The sequence below is a fragment of the Lytechinus variegatus genome, chromosome 1 (genome assembly GCF_018143015.1).
Source record: "Lytechinus variegatus isolate NC3 chromosome 1, Lvar_3.0, whole genome shotgun sequence".
NCBI lineage: Eukaryota > Metazoa > Echinodermata > Echinoidea > Temnopleuroida > Toxopneustidae > Lytechinus > Lytechinus variegatus.
The window spans coordinates 55,649,308-55,671,882 of record NC_054740.1 but is presented as its reverse complement, the minus strand read 5'-3'; the positions used below and the strand labels follow the sequence as shown (position 1 = coordinate 55,671,882).

The window sequence follows — 22,575 nt, the reverse complement described above, 5'->3', positions numbered from 1 at the left end:
CAAATACTCCACTTTATGTTCCCGACTGGTTCAATGTCATTATCCTCTAGAGAGTCAATTTATCTTTGACAATGGAACAAATTGCGTTACTCAGGGTCGTCTTTTGCTATTCAGGAAACAAGAGTCAAAGATCGGTGCAGGAAATGGTACTTCACCTTTAGTTGATGATGTAGGCCTATTCTTTTGTGAATCCTTTCCCACTTTATTGATATGATGACTAGTGTTTTGATACAAAATAAATGAACTGTAAACTCGATCAAAGGCCCGTTTTCTGAAGTCGGGTTTAATTTAAACTCTGGTTTAAAGTTGTGGTTTCAGTATGGAAAGCCAATTGTGACATAAATCACTAACAGCAGAGATATAATGTTTCAGCTCATTTGACTCTCAAATCATTCTCAATTGTCTCTAGAATTAGATAATTGTCTTCACAATCAAAGAACCAGGAAAGAGCAGAGTAAACATAAGAAACATTCCCATCATTTTAGCACAGAGTTAGACCATGGTCTACGTCAAACCTGACTTTCAGAATACGGGCTTAACTCGCACACCGTCTTGATGAATTCATTAAAAGTTTGAAATCTGTTTTCCAACAATTCTGTTAGTTTAATAAAACTGCTCTCTTGCCTACTTCATTCTTTTTTTTTTCAATTTTAACTCTCATGATATACAACAAATCTTTTTTATGTGCGTTATTAAAATCAGTATCTCCCCAGTCCAGTATCATGAACTCTGTCTGTATCAAGGAGTACTAATAATAATGATAATGATAATTGTACATTTACATTGTAATTGTACATTTATATTGTGCAATTTCTATTTATATACTCAACTGCGCATTACAATGATAAAATGTAAAATAGTTGAGATAAATACATGAAAGTATGATTAAGTCCTACATGTAATTACTGGAAAAGGGAATCCTACTATCTCTACAAATCTACTATAAATTTGACACAGACACCACCCAAAATCCACCTCTTGTATTTGAGATCCTGCAACTTTAAAGACAAGGATATCTCATTCTTTTGTAGAGAAGCACAACAATGTTTACTGATAATCTCTAAAATGTATTATTTTTAGATTATTTTACTTGAGAGGCGCTTTGCTTGAGTGAAGCTATTGAACGGTGATAATGATGAGGTGAAGTTAGCAATCAACAATCTGAATAACTCCACATTGATTCGAGTGCTGACCCCTGCCAGAATATGCCACCGGTCCGCCCACACCATTCAAAAAGTAAAATCATCAAAACGAAACCACATATATTGCTGCCAAGGACAATGATTAATAATGAAATTGTATAATTTCCCCGTGGTAAATTTGATATTGTAGTCTCTCAAATTCCAAAGGGATGAACTCTGCAAAAGTTTATCTATGAAATAATTGAAATAGAAATATTTCTTATTCACACAGGGCACTTGGCTACTTCAGCTCTTATGGACTGTTCTTCCAGGGGGCCCTGCATAACGTGATTTCTTATTACCCTTCGACATTCTAATACGTCCTGCACTTGACAAGAAGGCATAAGGTCCCATTTTCAAATCTCTCTGTGACTCGACTAGTGATTGAACCCATAGGCCCGTATCCTGAAGTCGGGTTTAAATCAAACCCTGATTTAAAGTTGTGGTTTAACTATGGAGAGCCAATTGGAGCATAGATCCCTTACTGTAAACATTCAGTTTATTATATTAGCTCATAATAATGAAAACCAAATTGTTCATAATTGTCTGGGAATGATAACTGAATTATTTTCTTCATTATGAAAGCAAAAGGAAACAAAATACTAGTAACACAAAAGAAATATAAGATATAAACTTAATTTTTGATTTCTTGGCTTCTCATAATTTTAGTACAGAGATAGACAGTGGTCTAAGTTAGATATGACTTCAGAATATGGGCCATACACTTCCACTAGTAGTCAGTAGGCGTATGGAAGAATTTTTACCTGAAACTCATCAAAATATTGAAGAGAAGTCCTGAACTAAAAGAATTTAAGAAACCACCATGATTTTGATGAGGCAATTCTTCAGAATGTAAAATTTAGTCCATGTGTACAAACGTACAGGTCATGCTCCGACTTCACCAAGTAAAACACAGCTCAAAATCCTTTTTATTCCATAGAAGTGTCGCATGGTGTAATGTCTAATCTCGGCTCAGTGATTAAATCTTTTCATCCCATTAATTGCAGTACAGCACAGATACTAAGGACATATATATAATATATATATTCCACAAGATGCAGCTTCATAAACTTTCAGTCTCCTTGCTCTCTCCTTAATGGTCATTAATACATAATCCTATATTTCCAATGAAGTTGCAGAACATCTAGACCATCCAATGGACCAGACCTAAACCAAACAAGACCAAGTCTGGTCTGTGTTGGTGTATATATACCTCTACATGCTTATGAACTGTTTATGTTGAAGTGAGCATGTTTACCAGACCCTGTTTGATCCCATTCATAAAGTTTGGACTATTCCAAGGGCTTATCCATTGGAACTACTGTGGACCTCCCTCTTTTATCCATAATGTTGATTGTTTGGATCTTCCAAGCTTTCCACTCCTTTGCTTTGTCACTATTGTAATATTGGGGTTGATGCTCTATGTTCTTTAGAGTGGAGTAACTTGAAAACCTTCAGGTGAAAGGATTTTCTGGTTGTTGCCATTTAACTTTTTTTTTTTTGATCTTTCTATGGTGGGAGAACTATTGATGATTATGCAGTATAGGCTATATGCCTGGTTTGGTATAAATTTTTCTCCTTTATGTGTATTGACATTGTTATTTATATACTATCAAAATGTCTGTCTGTCTCTCTGACTCTCTTTCTCTTTCCCTCTCTTTCTTTCCCTCCCTGCTCTCTCAGCCTTCTTATTTTATAAGCAAGTAAGTATCATTGCTGAATTTAATCTGACAAACTGCCTTTCCTGAGGCAAGTTAGATGTAGCTATCTGTCTAAAGCAAAACTAATGAAAGATAGCACGTACATATCTTTATCGCGGATGAAGTGATAGTTGGTCTCATCTACTTAAACCAAAAGGAGATTATTTGCTTTATATTCTACATCAGAAATGATCTCAACTCATTAGATCAGTGAAAAACAGAACATGACCTAGTCTGCTGTGCAAACCCTTCACTCGAGCAATGGGTCTGAATTGCAGCCTACTCATGCCTTGTGTACTGAAGGCCCTGAATTGGAACAGCAAGTTTTGTATGTGCTAGTCTTTGCGTGGATACACACTTGTTGATCAAAGTTGCAATCAGGGTCTCTGCCTGCAGACTAAACATGACCCTTGTCTTTTATCTATGGCAAATCTGCAATTTATCGTACAATTCACAGTTCACTTTTCACCAATTGAACAGCAGCCTTTAAAGTGTGTCAGATTTTGTGATAATTATCATCTTTCCACTGTTTTGTATCAGGAATCTTCTTGAGCATCCTTCACCCTCATTCTGTTCAAGCACTCACTGTCTTCCCAGGAGTCAACTTTCAACATCCTATCCTAAGGACAGACTACTTTGATGAGTATTCACTTGGTAAGTATTACTTGCTGATAACAGAGAAATCAGAAATATAAGCTTGTATTAAGAGAATTCCCTGTTTGAATAATAACAATCTCACATTTACATTCATCTCAATTTTGTATAATGTAAGAATACCATATTTTCCCTATATTGTAACATTAAATGGACATTTCCTATATTAAACCCTTATCAGATTTTAAAAACATTGAATTTTGCATTCAGATGCTCCATACTGATAAGAATTTCAATCTAGAAAGCTGGGATTTTAATTCATTTTTGCTTTAGGGGAATCGAGATGGTTTAGAATGTGAGTTAGAGCACAAGAAATATTGCCCAGTTGTACGTAAAGTTGTGAATATCTGACCAACGACTGACATGTATTTTGTTAATGTTTTACCTTGATAGTGCACTTGTCAATTTTCAGAATATTAACATGTAGAGCATAATATGTTAAAAACAAAAATAATTGATGTGAGATATGAGAATTATTTTACAACAGAATATTTTACCAACAAAAGAAACAGATTTTTTTTTAGCTTTATGAATAAATTACATTGATTTTTCATTGTTTTTTATACAGATTGAATTATTTTTTATTTAGGAAACAAAACCCCAAACCTAGATTTGTTGTTGAAGTAATTAAATGTTTTAGTCCATCAGAGGCCTTGGGCTTAAAGATAAATTCCAGTTTTGGTAACGATCTCAAAATGACTTTTTACAGAATCTTATATAATGACCACCCAAGTGTCTGTTTGTATGAATAAAAATATGTGCCAAAGGATTCGGGAAGAAATTGTGTAATTTCTGAGAAATAAGCAAAATAAATGCAGATTCGGGCACTTCCATCGGGTCTTTATTCCAGCAATAATAATACACTGTCCCACGTGTACCTATCTGTGTTGGCGATCTTCAGTGTGATCGTACATGTATTTCAGCTGAGATTTAATGATTTCACCCGTTCAGTTTATGTAACTGTACCAGATCTAGATCCACGATGATATAGTCATACTTAACCTTGGTTTTACAGACTTTCTCACGAAATTAGTATTATACTGCAACTACTGTCATTTAGCTTTAAGCTACTCATTCAGCAAAAATAAGTTTATGCCTATCAAATTACTGTATCCCTTTTTTCTTAGGTGTATTTTCAAAATGCAGACAACCACAAAAGGGAGTGACTTCCACATGCATGTGTCATCAATTTCATTGCTTCACAACTTACATTAATGTGTTTTATAATTAGCTCCAACCATAAACCAATAAATGTTTCCTAAATCATGTCCAGTATTTATGTAAGTTGTATCCCCAAATTGCAGGATGTTTAAGTATCATTACTTAAATGACTTTGTAGCCCTGGGAATCAAGTGTGTGGTGGGAAGCACTGTGGCAAGTCAGGAAAGTAGGATATTGGCAAACATTAGTTTACTCGTATTACTCAGATATCTCGTAATTACTGGTGATTTCTATTTATAAGTTGTTAATCACTCATTTGACACCTTGGTTTTGTCCCAATGTTGAACACCTGATTAGTTCTAATCCAAGGTTTGTATTTAGCTTGCATGTAGAAAGACTAAGATTGAAACAGATAATGGGTGATATCAAGTCCAGTGTTGGTTTTGATGTTGGAAGCACAATTTGGATTGCGTGTCCTAGTTCTAAAATCTATTCTGAGTTAGCGACATTGATACAGATCACAATATTACCAACTCAACACCTATAGTGAGTGACTTTTCAGGACCAATTCCATTTTATGTTTGGTGCTATGCTGATGTAAAATTGACCTAACACCAACACCAAAAGGTCAACACTTAACTTTAAATTTCCAATGAAGAATGGGTCTCATTGCCTTGAACTTTTACATTTGCTTAAACATGAACTAAGTCTCTGACCTATTCCTTCCATTCAAACTGATCTCATTGTGGACTTTACTCTTAAAAGGAAAGTTTATCCTGATGGTGTATAAGTTGGTTTTAATAAATGCAGAAAATGAATAACTAAAAAATAGATGAATAAATGAATGAATGAATAAATAAATAAATAAATAAATTAGAGAAAGACTTTCTTTGAAATCCTTAGATAAGATAAGAGAACTTATTCATTTCTAAGTGTTTGTGTTTATTTCGTGATGTCACATATAAATTCCTACATTCCAATTTTCAGATAAAATGGCATGATGGAGAATTCTACATGTACCATGTGATATGGGGGAGCTAATCACATATGACATCATAAAATTTTATCTTAAAAAAGTATCCATAACCTGATTATTTTTTGCCAAAATTCTTTAATATGTTTATTTTGTTATTATGCTTTTTATTGATAACAAACTTCACATCAGTAAACTTTTCCTTTAATGCCAGTGATATTTGAGAGGTGCCACATGAATTGTAAAACACTTCCTTTTCCAAATGGTCAGTTTCCTAAATCATTTATTAAGTGCGTTGACAGTCAGTTTTATAGGCCAACGGAAGGATTGATGACTTAACAGAGACAGGGAATCTAGTAAAAAAAATCATATAAAAACTAAAATCACAGAGCTTAATTACCTCCCATGGCTTGTTGTCTACTAGAACTTCAAAATATTTCTTTCAGTTTAGTAGTTTGGGAAGAAGAAAAAAAATTTAATACAGATGACTCACTTAATGTAATATTAAGAAAATGAACCAAGACGATTACAGAGGGAATCAATACAGAAATTTCTTCCCCAGATCAAAAACCCTTCATAATCATAGAATGGGCTGAAAATGTCCAGGTATGTTGATGATGATGATGTTGATCCAAAGCATTTATATTGCGCCTTATATCTGTTTAAAACATTGATAGGCACAGGATCATCCAATAAGTTAATCACTATGCATCTGCCGAAATAAGTGAGTTAATCAGGTATAATCTTTGTATGATGCTCCTGATATCCAATTGTACTCAATGTGTATTAAAGATAGGTGCTTAAATTGTAATTTATGAAAAGGAAATAAAAAACATTACTGAGAGAGCGCATTAGGTACCTAAAATATCTCATTTCAAAATTTTATACTCAAGTATAAATCCCATTATTGGCCTTTTACACAGCATCTAGTATACTTTTGCTATTTTGTTTGTTATTATATTTTTGTTGTTTTTCTACTGATCCATTAACCTTTTAACCATCCCTGGTTACTAAGCCTGAATTACCAATTTTGATTAAGTTCACAGTTGTTATTTCTTTGTGTTGTCCTAGATTCTGATGATACAATAATCTTTCGACCATCCCTGGTTACTAAGCCTAGTCTACCGAGTTGGATAAAGTTTATCCAACCTGCTGAGAGCTCAGATGGATACCTGTATGGAACACCCCAAGGCTCCAACATTGGACAATTCAATCTTGAGGTTTGATTTTTCTTTGTTTACCAGTCAAAAAGAATCACCAAAATATGTCAAATGTGATTATAATGTGACATTTTTCTTTGGTCTCTTGCTTTAAAGGGTAAGTTCACCCTGACGATATATTGGCTTTAATAAAAGCAGGAAAATTAGACCTTTAATTCAATTTTTATTCATGTTTGTTAGTGTAAAGATATCAAACACCATTCACCCCAACTTGGAGTTGTTGTTTTTTTTCACTCATTCATCTCCTTAATGTTTTTCTTATTCTATTTTTCATAGTTGGAATTGTTACTGATTTATAAAAAAAAATCCTTTAAACATCTTAAGATGGATCTCTATTAGGAGATACAAATGAATAACTGACATGATAATGATATTCTTGGCAATCTTCCATTTCAATCTTTCTTCATCTTTCTGAACTTCTATGTGTCTTCTCAAATCACATTGATGATTTCCCTTTTTAAAAGGTCAAATGGCAATTTTATCTGGGAAATGTGGGAGGGTTTTTTTTTTCAGATCTCTTGGAAAATTGGCGAAAAACATGTTCCAGAAATGTGACATTTGAGTTTCCTATATCATTTTACATTCCCACACAGAAAAAAGTCTTTTTTATTGAGTATTAAAAAGATCCCTCTGCTATGGATAGGTAGAGAATCATCAATAACCAGGATATTCACTTTATTCATATATCCCCCCTCTCTCTCTCTCTTTCTATCCTTCCCTCCATTATCCCCTCCCCCCTCTATCTTTCTCTCCATCATCCCCTCCTCCCCCCCCCCCCCCGTCCTCTAGCTCTTCCCATTTCTCTATATCTCTTTCTCTCTCTCTCTATTTCTTTCCTCCTTTCCCCCTCCTCCATCCCCCTCTTTCCTTTATAAATCTATTAGCAGTTCCATGTAGTGCAAATATACAATAATCATAGATCAATAACAACCCATGAACTTAGGAGTTATGGTTGCAAACTATAAAAATGAATAGAAAATGATTATTGTTGCCAATTTACAGAGTGAAAGCAGATTAATTTTGTATTTATTAAGGATATGAGTTAAAGCAGTACTCAGAGTGGTATTCTGATTGAGATGGTATAGTTAAACCTGGGTTAACTTAGACCACACTTTTATGGAGTGTCAATTGTCATCTAAGACACTGTCCTCACTACCTTCCTAAAACCAGTTTATTGGAAACTAGTTTAAAATGTAATGAGAATGGTTGAAGCGATCTTCCAATCCGGTTCTTAAAGTCACCTTGTGATGTACATGTAGTTTTGAAGATTGCTTTTCCTCGATAAACTGGTTTTAGCGTGAGTGAGGACACAACCGTTCTTCGGGAAGCGATCTTCGCACATTTTGAGCGTGCTAATCCACACACTGTATATGGAATGCTATACCCTGCGGTTTCAAATGTTGCGTGAAACATGTCATCCACTAAGAGTGTTCCCATAGCAACCAGACATGAAGTAGGTTTGAAAACAACTTTCAGGTGATCAAATGGGAACGCTAGCAAAGCAATCTTCTAACTGGTTTCCTGAATCGGTTTCTGGTAAACCAGTTTTAGAAAGTATGAGAACGGTTTCTTATTTACCAATTAGATTATTTTTATCCTGCTGCAAAATGTTGTAAAGAGAATACCTTTGAGTTGTAAAATGGGAAGAATAGGATATTCTTAATGAAGTAATTGAATGCATTGTAATCGCCACGAATGTAGAAGAAATAAAATTCCATAGAAATTTGGTTTAAAATTCTAGTTTAGGCTAGGTTCAAACCTAGGTTTAATTCTCAGAATGCCACCCCCAGGGTCTTCTTAAATGTAGACCATGACATTTGATGTTTGTCAGTGGTTGCGATGATGATAAGAGTTGGAAGCTCTCATCTCTCAACGTTCGAGGAAGTGTCGAAGGAAATGTCTTCCCCAAACGATTTCATAACGGCATGTTCCCTGACCAAAGACCGCCTCATCTACAGGGAAACGAATGGGGGAAACCATGAAATGGTTGTAGTTCGGTTACGCATAGGTGTGCCGCTGTGGCATATTTCACAAGAAACCGATCAAAATCAGGGATGCGGTTTTGAAGGAGATAGTAAAGAACTTCATGTTATCAAGAGGATGCAAGTCATTTGTTACACAATTTGCTGACATATAACTTATACTTTTATAAGTAAAATCAGTTGATTCTACTTTTGCTTTTAATGATGCAGCCGTCCCTTCGAATGACCTCTGTTCTTGGTCGATATACAAGGGTATTTTGATAGGTGTCATGATGACTTAAAATGTGAATCATGGCTTGAATGTACCCCAAAAATCTCTTTCCAAACAAAAATCATCTACTTTCAAACCATTGCAACATTCACAATTTGTAGGATTTTCATCATTTAGTATCAAACAAATGCTCTTTGATTAACATAACTTTTGGGAGGATGATGAAAAATCATTTAAAAAGGACATTCACATTGTTATGTAGCACTGGAGTTACAACCATTTGACTTCCATCAGAGCTTATTATTCATATATTTGCCACGCGCCCCCTCAAGACTCCTTCATTCCCCTGAAGATGGGTTCATTTGGAGGAAGAAATTGTAAGGAATTTGTTTGACGTTGTACAGTCTGGATGGAAATTGGATTTAGAATCTGTATTTATTCAACCATCCCGTACGTTGAAAGATCTCTGTCTCTCAATGCAGGATGCCCCATATTCTTTTCTCAAGTTTTAAGAAGTGAAATTATGGCATATTTTAAGTACATTTTTATTATTATTGTTAAATTCAAATTCAGTAAAAACATTCAACAAAGACTTATGTAGGTTGACAGAGCAAATCTGTAGAGCCAGGCACGGTAATAGTGATAATTTATTTTTATTTGATAATAATAAATAAAAAGGGAGGGGGATTAGAAAGAATTTACAAATCCATACCAGTGAACTTAAGAGGGTAAAATTAAATTAGACATGAGAGAAATAAAATTAAACTATGGTCCAAATCAGAAGTAAACACCACATCAAAATTTGTGTTGAAAAAATTCATGTTTTTTTCATGTCAACTGCATTTTTTTTTTTTTGAAGGGGGGCAGCATTAGTTAAGACCAAAAATTTGAATTGAGACCAATTTTAAAAATTTCATGTTGAATTTCCAATGGCCAAGAAACTGAACACATACATACGAAATTGGCACCACCATAGTATGAAAAACAATCTCTCTGTCTTTGCAATCATAAATAACTTATTCAAATCAGTGAAGAATATCTAGAAAGTTCCACAAAAAGTTTCAAGTTGAATTTACCAACTTCTTGAATGACATAATTATCCAGTCTTTCAGTGTATACAATAAGTTATAATGATGTGACAAAAATGTGACAATTATTTGACTTTTAAATTGGTCAGTTTTTGTGAGTTTTTTATACATGTAGCTACATGTATATGATGGTGCCTAGATTGATCTTGAGCAAGGAAAAAAATCATTACTAAATACCAAGTTACATGTATTTAGAATTATTAAGATGTATTATTAGATATTCATATAGATATCTATATCCATAAATTACAAGATATTGAATCGATTCAATTACTCACCCTTTAATTTTTTTATAATCTATTAATTTTGTTTGTATTAAAATAAAAAGTTAATTTTTCCTGTAATGGGGTAGGAGGTGATAGGGTTCTATTATTTTTCTCAAGCCTGTAAGTTGATGCTATCCTGGAATCCACTTTTTTTTTGCTTTTTAGCATGGACTTCTTAATATCTGGAGCATGTTCCAGTGACTAATACGAAGAACCAGTTGATTATCCTCAAAGTGTCTTTAATTTCAATAAAGCCACAAGATGGGAATTATTTCCGTCATTTGACCCACTTCTTGGTGAAAAAGAAGAAGAGTTTTAGGCCGTGTTTATGCTTCCACTTTTCAGGCCAGAGTCAGCGTTTCTAAACGTGATTAGTCCAAAACACTGTTGCGTCCATGCTTACTTTCATTTAAACGGTGTTTCAAAACGCCGATCGTGAACTCACAAAAAGGTACGTTTGTAAACGTTGTTTAACCAGAATCCGGCTTTCTGGGGAATTTTAAACAGAACCATGATCGTAAACGTGTTTAAATGACGTCATTTGGTACATGCTTCCGTGAGATGAAAATCCGCAGGCAAATACAGTCATATTGTTCCATGTTATCTCCACGTAATAACAACAATCGGAAAAAAAACTTTCGAAAAAAGGCGCGCCCAATTCGACCTCGCTTTACGATGCGAAGCCAGCTGGAGACCATGATTTGAAAAGTTAAGCATAAACAGCACTCCCAGAACCACGTTTACGATTGGCGTTTTGAATTGACGTTTGAAATCGCTGATTCTGTCCTCGCAATGGAAGCATAAACACACTTTTAGAGTGATCTAATTTTTCCAGTTGATTGTGTAGGAGTCCATCACAGGAAATACGACGTGAAGAAGATGATTTCAGGCTGGGCTGTAAATGCCTCCAGTTATCTATCAAATTACTGAAATTTTCTGATTTTCCTTCTCTATTTTCAGCTCTCCACCTTAAAGAGAAATGCCAGTAGTTGCAGTAAACACTGATATCATGAGAAAGTCTGTAAAACCAGGCTTAATTGTCAGTATATCATCGAGGATCTAGATCTGGTACAGTTACATAAACTGAACTTTGTGAAATCTTGAAATCTACGCTGAAAAATGTTCACACTGAAGATCACCAACACAGATAAGCGCACGTGGGACAGTGTATTATTATTGCTTTGAATGTCGGCCCGACGCTTGACCCGAATCCTGTGCTTATTTGCTAGTTTCTCAGCAATTACACAATTTCTTCCAGAATCCTTTGGCACATATTTTTTATTTCTACAAACAGACACTTTGGTGGTCATTTCATTGGATTCTGTACAAACTCATTTTGATATCGTTACCACAGCTGGCATTTACCTTTAAGGATGCCGTAGCCTTCACTTATATCTTTTTTATCTGTTTCCAAAAGTCATGGATTGTATGATATGAAATGCGTCATAACCAGAGGGGGTTATTTCAAAACATTGCAATATGTATCATATTTCTTTCTCCTTCTCTTACATTTAGAAGTTATGCTAAATCATTTGTAGCTTCCTTGAAGTAATGAATGAGTGCGGTGCAGTTTCTCCACACCCTAGGGAGCATTCCAGCAAGAGTTATTGAACTCAAATAAAGCCATATTACCTTGGCTTTTGCTTCCTATTGGGTACCCATTTAACTCCTGGGTGGAGAGTAGCGAAGTGTTGATCAATGCCCTTGCCAAAGGAAGCTAGGCTAAGGCTATTCATTATAAGAAAAAAATTGATATTAACTTTTGTGACAGTATTACTATTGATGAATGTACATGTAGAATACATCCATATTCAGAAATTGTTGATAAATCATATAATTTATAAAAATATTATCTATTTTTTTTTTACAGATCATAGGTCTTAACTCCAGAACTTACGAGAGTGCTAGAAAGGTTGTTCAGATGACCGTAGAAGAGGACACAGGTTCGTATTAATATGACTCAAGCTACATGTACTGTATCTAGGGAGTGTTTCATGAAACGAATAGCCAGTGATTTTCAGTGGCAAATATGTTCTGAGCCAATCAGATGCCAGGATTTGGGTAGCTTGTAACAATGTCCAGTGAAAATCACTATTGTGATATGACGTGCTCTCCTGTTATTGGTATGAACTGACAAATAGTCTATACAAATGACTAAATTTACAATTAAAAGAATATCTACCCATTCTTTCCTCTCTCCATTTTAATTTATTCCCTCATTATTATTTTTTTACTCATCGTTGAATTCTCTCATCCCCATCATTTTGCATTACTCTGCGATTCCCATTTCCATTTTCCTTGACTAGATGCTCTTTTTTTTACTATCATATTTCGCCACTTTAATTCACCTTTGTAAATGAAATACCATATTGCAGTTGTTAGAGGTTGAAACAACACCTCTTTTGGATTTGATTTCATAATTGCCTGTGGAAACTATCCGATATCACTTCAGGTATCATAATTTTAGAATTTTAACCGAGGATCTCTTTGTTTTCATTTTAATGTTTGATATCTGAGAGTGAAATCATCAGGGTGTATACTAAATGAATCATTAGATCACCAATCCTTCTTGTATCGGAACTCAATATATTAGTTCCTTAGGGGCAAAGGGAGGGATAGATACATGTAGTACAAGTGTATTTTTGATGTGTTGAGTGAATTAAGTAAATAGTCATATATCTTTAGGTTTTTTTTCTTTAAGTCAGTGTTTTGGGGGTATTATGAATGGGAAACAAGATGTTTACAACTGAAAATGTTGAACTTGAAAACATATTCTTCTGTCACGATTTCTTCTACTCCTTTCCTCCATCTGTGCTTTATGAATGTTTTTACATATTATATTTAGTATATTCATGGAGCTATTAATAGCTCTGTGGTATTATCATTAATTTTATTCCCTGTTTTCAGAAACCACTTCTATAAAGTACCTGGCAGATTTCTTCGTCACCAACCTGAACCTAGCAGACATTCTCGACACCCAGCTCCAAGATGACTTCAGGTCAGCGGTCGATGCAATCATGGGTCAAAGGTCAGAGGTCATCATCCACTCACTTACCTCTGCACAGGACCTGGGACTTCGGGTGCCCCTCAATCCTCAGCCCGACCAGAAATACGGGTAAATAGTGGCAATGTGACTGCTTATAAAATCACCAAATCCACACTGATAAGTGGTCAAGACCCACAAAAAATTAATTTGAATAAAAGCTTTTGAGAAGATTTTAGAAAGACTGGTCAGAGATACAAGGTTTGATGTATTCAGGAAGGCCCTTCTGCAAAGTGAGGGCTGTCGTAATATTATAGATATAGGCCAGTATTCCGAAGTCAGGTTTAACTTAGACCATGGTCTAACTCTGTGCTAAAATTATGGCAAGCCAAAAGTGTCAAAATTTGTATTAAGTTGTATGATTCTTATGTTTTATGTGCTCTTTCCTTATTCATTGATGGTGCAGACAATAAACTATTTATACTTCCTACACAATCATGAATGATTTGAGAGCCAATGAGGTGGAATATTATATATCTACCATTAGTGATTTATGTAACAATTGGCTGTCTATTTTTAAACTACAACTTTAAACCCGAGTTTTAGTTAATCCAGAGAACATAGACCGCGTAATGAAACGCTCGGGAAGAGCGCCCCACAGCGTAGAGTAAGTAACAACCTTTTTTGACCTTTTTGTATCGCAAGATGGTTTGTACAAAACATATGGTTTACTTAACGCTTTTGGGCACCCTTCCCCAGGATAATTTTTTTGGCGTTTGGGAGCGTTTACAAAAATCGCTGAAGTGTCCGATCTTCCCCTTGTAGTATCTTTGAAAATACCCTTGACGTTGTGGGAAATTAAAGATAGAACATTGAGAAAGGTTGTTCCAGCGACATTATCTTTCCTCTTGGATGTTAACTACCGATTGCTCAAGGTGTAGCAAGCAGCACCATTATTGAGGTGGAGCACCTCTCATCAAAATCACCTCTGAGACAAGGTTTGTATTTTGTTTCTGTTTCAACCATTTCTGGCTCAAATTTGCTCAAATAAGCAGTGAATATTTTCTAATTTACTAAGTCAAGATCATGAACTCTATTTCGTTCCAGCTGACAAAGGAGTTAAATAACCAAAGTACCATCTCTCCTAGTAAGAGCTATCCAGATTTATCGCTGAACCCGACACCCGATTGACCTGGTGAAATTGTAATATTGTACCTGTGTATTTGCACTCGTATTTTGTCTGCTTGTTGATCTAGATTAAGTATTTCCTATGAGAATGTCAGCCATCTTCAGAATTGATACTGTCTTTGATTGTTCGCCACTAAGTTAAGCATCTGGATAGTCACAAAACCGGTACGGTGACCCGCAAGAGACATGGACAAACAATGACATCATCTTTTTTTTACCTCACCTGTAGGAGATCTTTTCTGTCTATATTTCAAGACATGACATGTGATGTGTTTGGGGGAAATCACCCGTTGGCTGCAACCCAACCATTTCTTTGTCTGCACCACAAACACAGGGAGGATTAGCGAGATACACGGAAGGGGAATAAGGTTGGTAATGGTTGAGCAGATGATGTCTGTAGCGCTTGTTGCTCTGGGAAGCCCTTCATCTCTCTACATCCTATTTCAGATGCACACCTGTACTGGTCTACAAGGGACTTTTGTTTCCTGCCCTACTTGTTCTGTCTTTCTGTGTTCCTGTTTCAAGTTTTACACAGCAAGAAGAACAACAACATCAGTAATAAATCTGTCTGTAGTGCTCCTGTCTTTCTATGTTCTTAATCCAGTTATTCTGTACAAAATGTTGATAGTAATGGTAGAACCATTTGCCAAGATATCATTTATCCTCTCTCATAACATGTTCAAGTTGTTATACATGATGAAGTGGATCGTGATCAGATGAAAAATGATTCAAATTCAAATTTTATTGTTTGAAATAGAAATATGAAATAGAAGTACTCTGAAAATTTGTTTTGCTCAATTGATCATTGGCCTGGCAGCCACTGTGCAGCTCCAGATCGACATAGCTCTATCCGGTGAATTGTGGAACGCCAAACAGGGTAGTAACTCCCCATCTTTTAACGTCTTTTGATCTGATGCGGCCGGGGCTTGAACTTCTTACCTCCTCCCATCATACGGACGCTCTACCAACCAAGCCAACTCACTGTTATCTCTTACATCTAATTCTTATATAATTCTTTTGTGCCTGCACAAGTGTCCAGGCTTTTTTTTAGCCTTACTATAAATAAATTATTATCACCATTCATGGTTTAAAATAACGATGCATTATCAAACAATAATGATCCACGTCATCATATTATATAAAAAATAATGCACATTTTCCTTGGGCATTAAAATGATTACCCACACTATATAACTTTCAAACAGTGTTAGAGCTGTTTCAAAGGTATCTCTTGTGTGTAATTCTTTATAATTCCCCTGCTTACCGGTATATGCATTACCTGTACAATAATGTCTGAGGGGGAGACTGGAACATGTTTTGGGGTGCTACATCTGGGACTCGAAAGATTATCTCAGACAGACTCAGAGTTCAAGAATACCACGTATTGGCAAGTATTCTCGGGAATGATCAGTATTTCATCAAAAGTTTTGTGATTTCTGATAGTATGTTATTGGGCTTTATCATTATTTTCAGTTCAAAACTGACTAGGTTTTGGCTCCATGGACAGAGCCCAGGTTTAAGAAAAATGTGAACATATCCTCTGCTACCATTGCCATGTGAACAGTGACTAAACAAACTCTTGCGAGTTTATTTTTCTGCAGGACAATATTTGTCTACACTGTTATCAGTAAACAAAATCTATGAATTTCAGCCCAATCATAACTTTGTGACCAGACCGTCAAGGAAGGATACTATAGAATATTAACTGACCAAACGAATTAGACGGTGCATTGTATGAACATATCCTTTTGACCATAAAGGAAGGAGACTATATGGTCACTAATTGACCACGCCAATTGACCACACCAATCAGTCCAGATTGTGAACACAGCTCGGGACCATCCAAGGATACCTCCTCAATTCTTTTTAGTGCAACATCCAGTTGTTTATCAAAATGTTTTAAGCACTTTACATTCATTGGAATATATATTTATTTTGATCAATTATTATAATACTTAGCGATAGATTATTTATTCAAATTAAAAGCCTTTTTTAGTAGATGCCCACAATCGTTATGGTGGTGATTTTTTTTACTTGATTTGCTAAGAAAGCATGAATGCTTGTAAGTAAATAACCAGAGGACCGATGGCTTTAAGTTCTCTCTGAGGGACTTGGTAATGAGGATTAATGCCTTTAAAGGGCACTAGCGATCCCATTGCGAATCAAACCCGGGTCACTGGAATGTGAAGCCCCTGCCGTACTGACTGTGCTATGTTTGAGATGTGAGATTTTTTTTCACTAATAGATTGAACACATTTTCACCACCCACCAACTTTAAGGATACAATTAAATTAAATATGAACATATACTGTATTGTGACTAAGATTATTAAAAGTCATATCAGGTAAGTGCAATGGTACATAACCATTGCAATGTGTATAAATATGGGCAAGGACCAACAAAAATGTTCTGATATACAAGAGGAAAACAGTCAATTATCTGAAACAGGGAATAACTTTTCTTACCAAGTTTAATTAGTATTTTTGGTCATGAGAGGAAAGCTCTCCACTCAGTTATTTTCAGTCCTATTTGTAATAATCTACTACACAGTACACAGAAGAATTTTTATGTAGCAGTCTTATTAAAATGTGGAGCAAATTGCGATGCAATACAAGGAAAATTACTGCCCAGTAAAAATGAATGTTGGATCATCCTATGAGCTGGCCGGCAAGGACTTTCACAGAATATAGCAAATTGACCATAGAAACAAAGCAAGTAATGGATAAACTAGAATGTGAACATGGCCAGGTGACCGTATAGGAAGGAGACTGCCATAAAGCAGTGACCGACCACAGCCATAGGCAAACGTTCACATGTGGGTCGTATTTATTCCGACACTGCCCAAAGGAAGTCAAGGTGCTAAGTGTAGACTCGTGTCATCTTTACCTTAATCCTTTCCCGCTCACCTTTCTTCCCCCTTCTCTCTCTCTCCCCCCCCACTCTGACCCTCTCGCGCTCCCTCTTTCGTTATCTTTCTCTCTTTCACATCTCTTCGTGACTCTCCCTCTCTTTCCATCTCTCTCTATTTGTTTCTGCACCGCCTCTCTGATCATTCCTCCGCTATTTCAACATTAATCTCCCAATGACCCCAGAAAAAAAAATCCTCTAATTCTGTGAGCAGCATCCCAGGACGCTTTATTTACGGAAACTTTTATTGATTTCATTGTCTGTTTCTCGATCCTGATGAATTTCTAGAGGATACCATAGCGCATGACCCGAGCCGAGTGGTTTGCCCGGTGATGGTGATGTTATAATTTGTATTGTCTGTCGTTACGACCCACTGGGGAATAGCAGGTATGACCAGGTAGATAAGCCAAGCCCTCGATATACTTGCCTTACAATGACCTTTCCATATTAAAAGAAAGAAGTTTAGAATCATCAAATTATATTGTTTTGTGTTGAAAGCGAGTGCATGTGGGAGGGTGTGTATGTTTTTGTGTGCTGGCAGGAGATTAGTTGTAATCTTGATATATACACCTTTCTCATGTATGAAACTAGAAAAGCTTTTTTTTTTCATTTTATGCATTATACCAGGTGCCCTACAAATTGTACCAGGTATTAATGATGATAATAGGCGTTTGTATAGCGCCATCTATCTAGAAACTATCTATTCCGAGGTGCATTATTATTATTATTATTATTACCCCGGCTTTAGCTCGAGTTGCCTCACGGCACTCGTGCATTCAAGGAGTTAATCCTGCCAGGTACCCATTCACCTCACCTGGGTCGAATGCAGCACAGTGTGTATGAAAGGCGAGAGTCAGAACCACTAGAATACGACGCGCCCACAATTCGTAGTCATACATAGGGAGTTTTTCATAACCACTACTCAGATGCTTTATGGAACACAGAGAATCGTTTGGCAAAAGCCCTCATGACAAAGCAGTCTTTGTCGAAAATCAGTGTATCAAATCAGCAGTGGCGTCTGTGACTCTGGACAAACGATATTTTTGCAATTTTTGGTCAGCTCAAAACTTAACAACGATCAGCTCTCCTGGTTCACCAATTTTCGACAAAGACCTCTTACATGTAGTAGTTCATTGCGAATTGACAGGCATTTTCAATAGATTTCTTATGTTGTAGAATCTGTACATGTTGCAATTGCAAAAAAATCTCTGATGTTCTTTTTGAAACACCAGATTTGTTTAACCTGTCCATATGGTTTCATGATTTCCCAAAGGCCACAACTAAAACCTAAGACTGGTTTCAGACTTATGTTTCTGTTGAAGTAACCGACCTGTAGGAACTCTGTAGTGCAGTTTCTTATTAAATCCATGATGTTATAAGTAATTACATAGGAAACCTTTTATGTCTAAATTAATCAGACATAGTGGCTAATAATAATAGTAACAATAATGATGATGATGATGATGATGATGATGATGATGATGATGATGATGATGATGATGATGATGATGATGATGATGATGATGATGATGATGATAATGATGATGATAACTAATTACTTATAGGATACATTTTATGTCTTAAATAATCAGTCATAGTTGCTAATAATGATAGTAATAATGATGATAATGATGATGATGATGATGATGATGATGATGATGATGATGATGATGATGATGATAACTGATTACTTATAGGATACATTATATGTCTAAATTAATCAGTCATAGTTGCTAATAATAATAGTGATGATGATGATGATGATTCATGGAGGCACGATAGCTCAGTCGGTAGAGCGGTGGTTTCGGATTCCGATGACCCGGGTTCGATTCCCAAGTGGTGCGCTAGTGCCCTTTGGTAAGGCATTTATCCTCATTACCAGGTCCCTCGGAGAGGACCTTAAGCCGTTGGTCCAATGGTTGCTTGCTCACAGGCATTCATGCTTTCTTAGCAGTCAGGTAAAAAACCTAAGTATAACATGATGATGATGATGATGATTATAATAATGATAAACCATAGAAAATGATAATTATATCATCCCATTTTACCCAGGCTGACCCTTTAGGCAACATAAATTTATTTTGGGCTAAAGTAAAGTGGAGATAATGGCTGAGCGGGTATTCAAACCCACAAGCTCAAGATCATGAGTCCAATGCTCTAACCACTGGACCCCTGTAGTCAACAGGTTCAGAAGCTTTGTAATGTGATCCCAGCTGGGCTAGCCAACGACTGATTGATTTCTGAACCGATGATCATTGATGTTTGCTGAATCACATCTCGATGGGGAAGCTGTCATAGCATGATCCGTAAGAGCGCCACATCCTTTTGTTTATGTTTATTGCAAACAGAGTGAGAAGTACTCCGATCAACACGCTTCCTTCAACCTCTCTTGGGAGCTTATCACTCATTAGCCAGCAGAGCATTTGTCAGTTATTTTTGCAGTGAGAACTGTCATAAGCCACTGACATACTGAATTCTGATTGGTCGATAGTGAATTTGTCAGTGAAAAATGCTTCATGCTGTGCCCCCCCCCCCCCCCCCCCCCATCACTCAATAGTCTCGAGATCACTTTCATGAATCTGTTTTGTCAGTGATATTTTCACTGGAAATGGTTACAAGCTACTAAAGTCCTTGTATCTGATAGGCTGATGATGAAAATCAGTAAAAAATTGCTAGCCAGAAGTTTCATGAATGCCCCCTTGACTATTCTTATCAAAGCCTGGGGAGCCTTTTCATGAATCCATTTTGTCAGTGTTGTTTTCACTGGAAACTGTTACAAGCTACTAAAATACTTAATTCTGATTGGTTGAAAGTGAATTTGTCAGTGAAAGTTTCTTGCAAGAAGTTCATGAAATGCCCCCTTGATCACTCATGAGCCAGAGGAGCCTTTTGATGGAACCAATTTAAGGTGATTTTTCATTGGCAACTGTTATAAGCTACTCAAACCCTTGTATCTGATTGGCTCCAAGTGCATTTATCAATGAAAATTTATTGTAAGAAGTTCATGAAATGCCCTCTTCGATCATTCATTGGTCAGGGATGCATTTTTCATGAATCCAGCAAAGAAGTGAATATTATGTCACATATAGGGAGCCAGTTCCTCTGAATGTTTTTATTTTTACAGATTAATGATGCTACACAAATGCTGTTCATCATCATCTTTGTCATCATTTGTCATTATTTTTCACTGCTGCAAGATCAGGCATGCACATCAAGAAGATTGGAGTTACAAGTCCAGAGGGTTCACAAATAGGACCACATGATAAGAAATGGGCATATATGTACAAGCCTGAATGAACAATATGATTATAATTATATACCTATACTTCAACAGGGTAGAAAACAATTTTTGTTTTTAGGGGCTATTTTTCTTTTCCACATTAGGGCGATTGCAGAAATTGTAAGGGCTATTTCTTTCATTTGAAGGGCTACCTTTTCAGGGTTAAAAAGTAATTGTGCAGTTAAAGCAAATATTCTTCTGCTGCAGTTAGAATATTGATTTTCAAAATAATCTTGAATTTTGTTTGGAACAGATCTTGGGGAGACACTAAAAAGAATGGTCGCCCCAAAGCATGCATTTTGGGGGCTATTTGGGCTGTCATGAGGGTGAAATCGCCCGTCGCCCTCATATATTTCCTACGCTGTAATTCAAAGAATTTGATTGGGAATGATCAAGGGAAATCTGGGGCTCAACTTGAAATTCCACCACCAGTTTCCCCGACACCTTCGATCCACGAGAGACAGCTCTCCCAGGTCCACACTGGAACGAATCTCGTGAATTTGTGTCATCCGCACATGTACATGAGGGCTGATTGATTTGTAATCCAATGATGAACATAGCATGTTTGCTGCATCACATAGAGGAGGAAGTCTCGGCGAGGAACATTCATCGTCGACCATGCAAGAAGAATCACAGTTCAACCCTGTTCCTTTGAACACCCCTGGGACGCCCAGTCATTGTTTGCCTTGATTAAAGAACAATGCTACGGGAACTCGATGTGGGCTTGGGAAAGAGGGGTGAGGGGTTGGTTTTTCCTGTGTTTGATTTCAGATATTTCTATTCTATTTCATGTTGAACCCACGATTAGTATCATGTTGTGCATATGTTTTAGGGGGTGTGAGGTTTCAAAACAAGTTCCGAGAAACAGATGGCGCCATCGTGTCTGCCCAGGAATGCTTGACGTAATGCAGTAGAAAATATGAAATTTGGTCATGACCTTTCCAGCACCATAAATGACATTTTAACCCCTTGTATTGTTCCTTCGAGTCATTTATTTATTTAATCAAAATCAAGAGTTGCTTCCCGTGAAACAGTATTGAAGCCATTTCAGTATGCCTAGCTATTGAATTTGGAAAGTCTAGCGAGAATGCTCATGAGGGAATGTGGAAAGTGCAGGCAAGCCAGTTACTGATGATCAGGGTACCAATATATCTGTAAAGCCCTCTTTTTTTCATGCATAGAGCTCTATACCAAAATTGAATTTCATCATTATTTTGCAGATCATTATTTCATTTGTATTTTAAACCACATTTTCTATGATTTATTTTCCGAGATGCAGTGGTAGATGAGATAAATGGTAAGCTAAAATATTACAATTCATCATTTTAATCATGTGATTGATTCCAAAAGACCAACAGAGTTATAGCTATAAAAAATGATGTTACCATGAACCCTCAAGTTTTAATCTTTATAGTTATTAAAATGTAGTCATCTTATATCACTCAAATGGCACTGCTCTACAACATGTATGTTGATGATGTGGTACTATATTTGCCCGGGGGGGGAGTCAAATGTATTGCTGTACACACGACGCGTGACCAAATTATTTCCAAACACCCCCTAAATGAGTTTGTTCTCTGTGTGCAAAATAACCCCCATACAAGTTTTTTGCTGGCTTTATTTACACATGTTGGCCCCTAAACTAGTTGTCTTCAGAATATGATCACGGGGAAAAGACTTGGAGGAAAAACCTACCCTAATCACGTTTGGCTAGTCTTTAAAAAAAAAGCTTTGGAAAAAAATACCCTAAATACGTTTGAGCCCACGATAGACCATTGACC

At 36.3% G+C, this 22,575-nt stretch overlaps 1 protein-coding gene across 2 annotated transcripts in view; it reads left to right on the top strand.

Annotated features, from left to right (window-relative positions):
• The window catches only part of LOC121417447 (epsilon-sarcoglycan-like), an 86,668-nt gene that overhangs the window by 23,711 nt on the left and 40,382 nt on the right, over positions 1-22,575 (top strand). For both annotated transcript variants that reach the window (XM_041611165.1, XM_041611172.1), the window contains exons 2-5: positions 3,422-3,535; positions 6,741-6,889; positions 12,307-12,379; positions 13,344-13,551. In XM_041611165.1, coding sequence (XP_041467099.1) covers positions 3,422-3,535; positions 6,741-6,889; positions 12,307-12,379; positions 13,344-13,551 — 544 coding nt within the window. The remainder of the gene's footprint in view (positions 1-3,421; positions 3,536-6,740; positions 6,890-12,306; positions 12,380-13,343; positions 13,552-22,575) is intronic.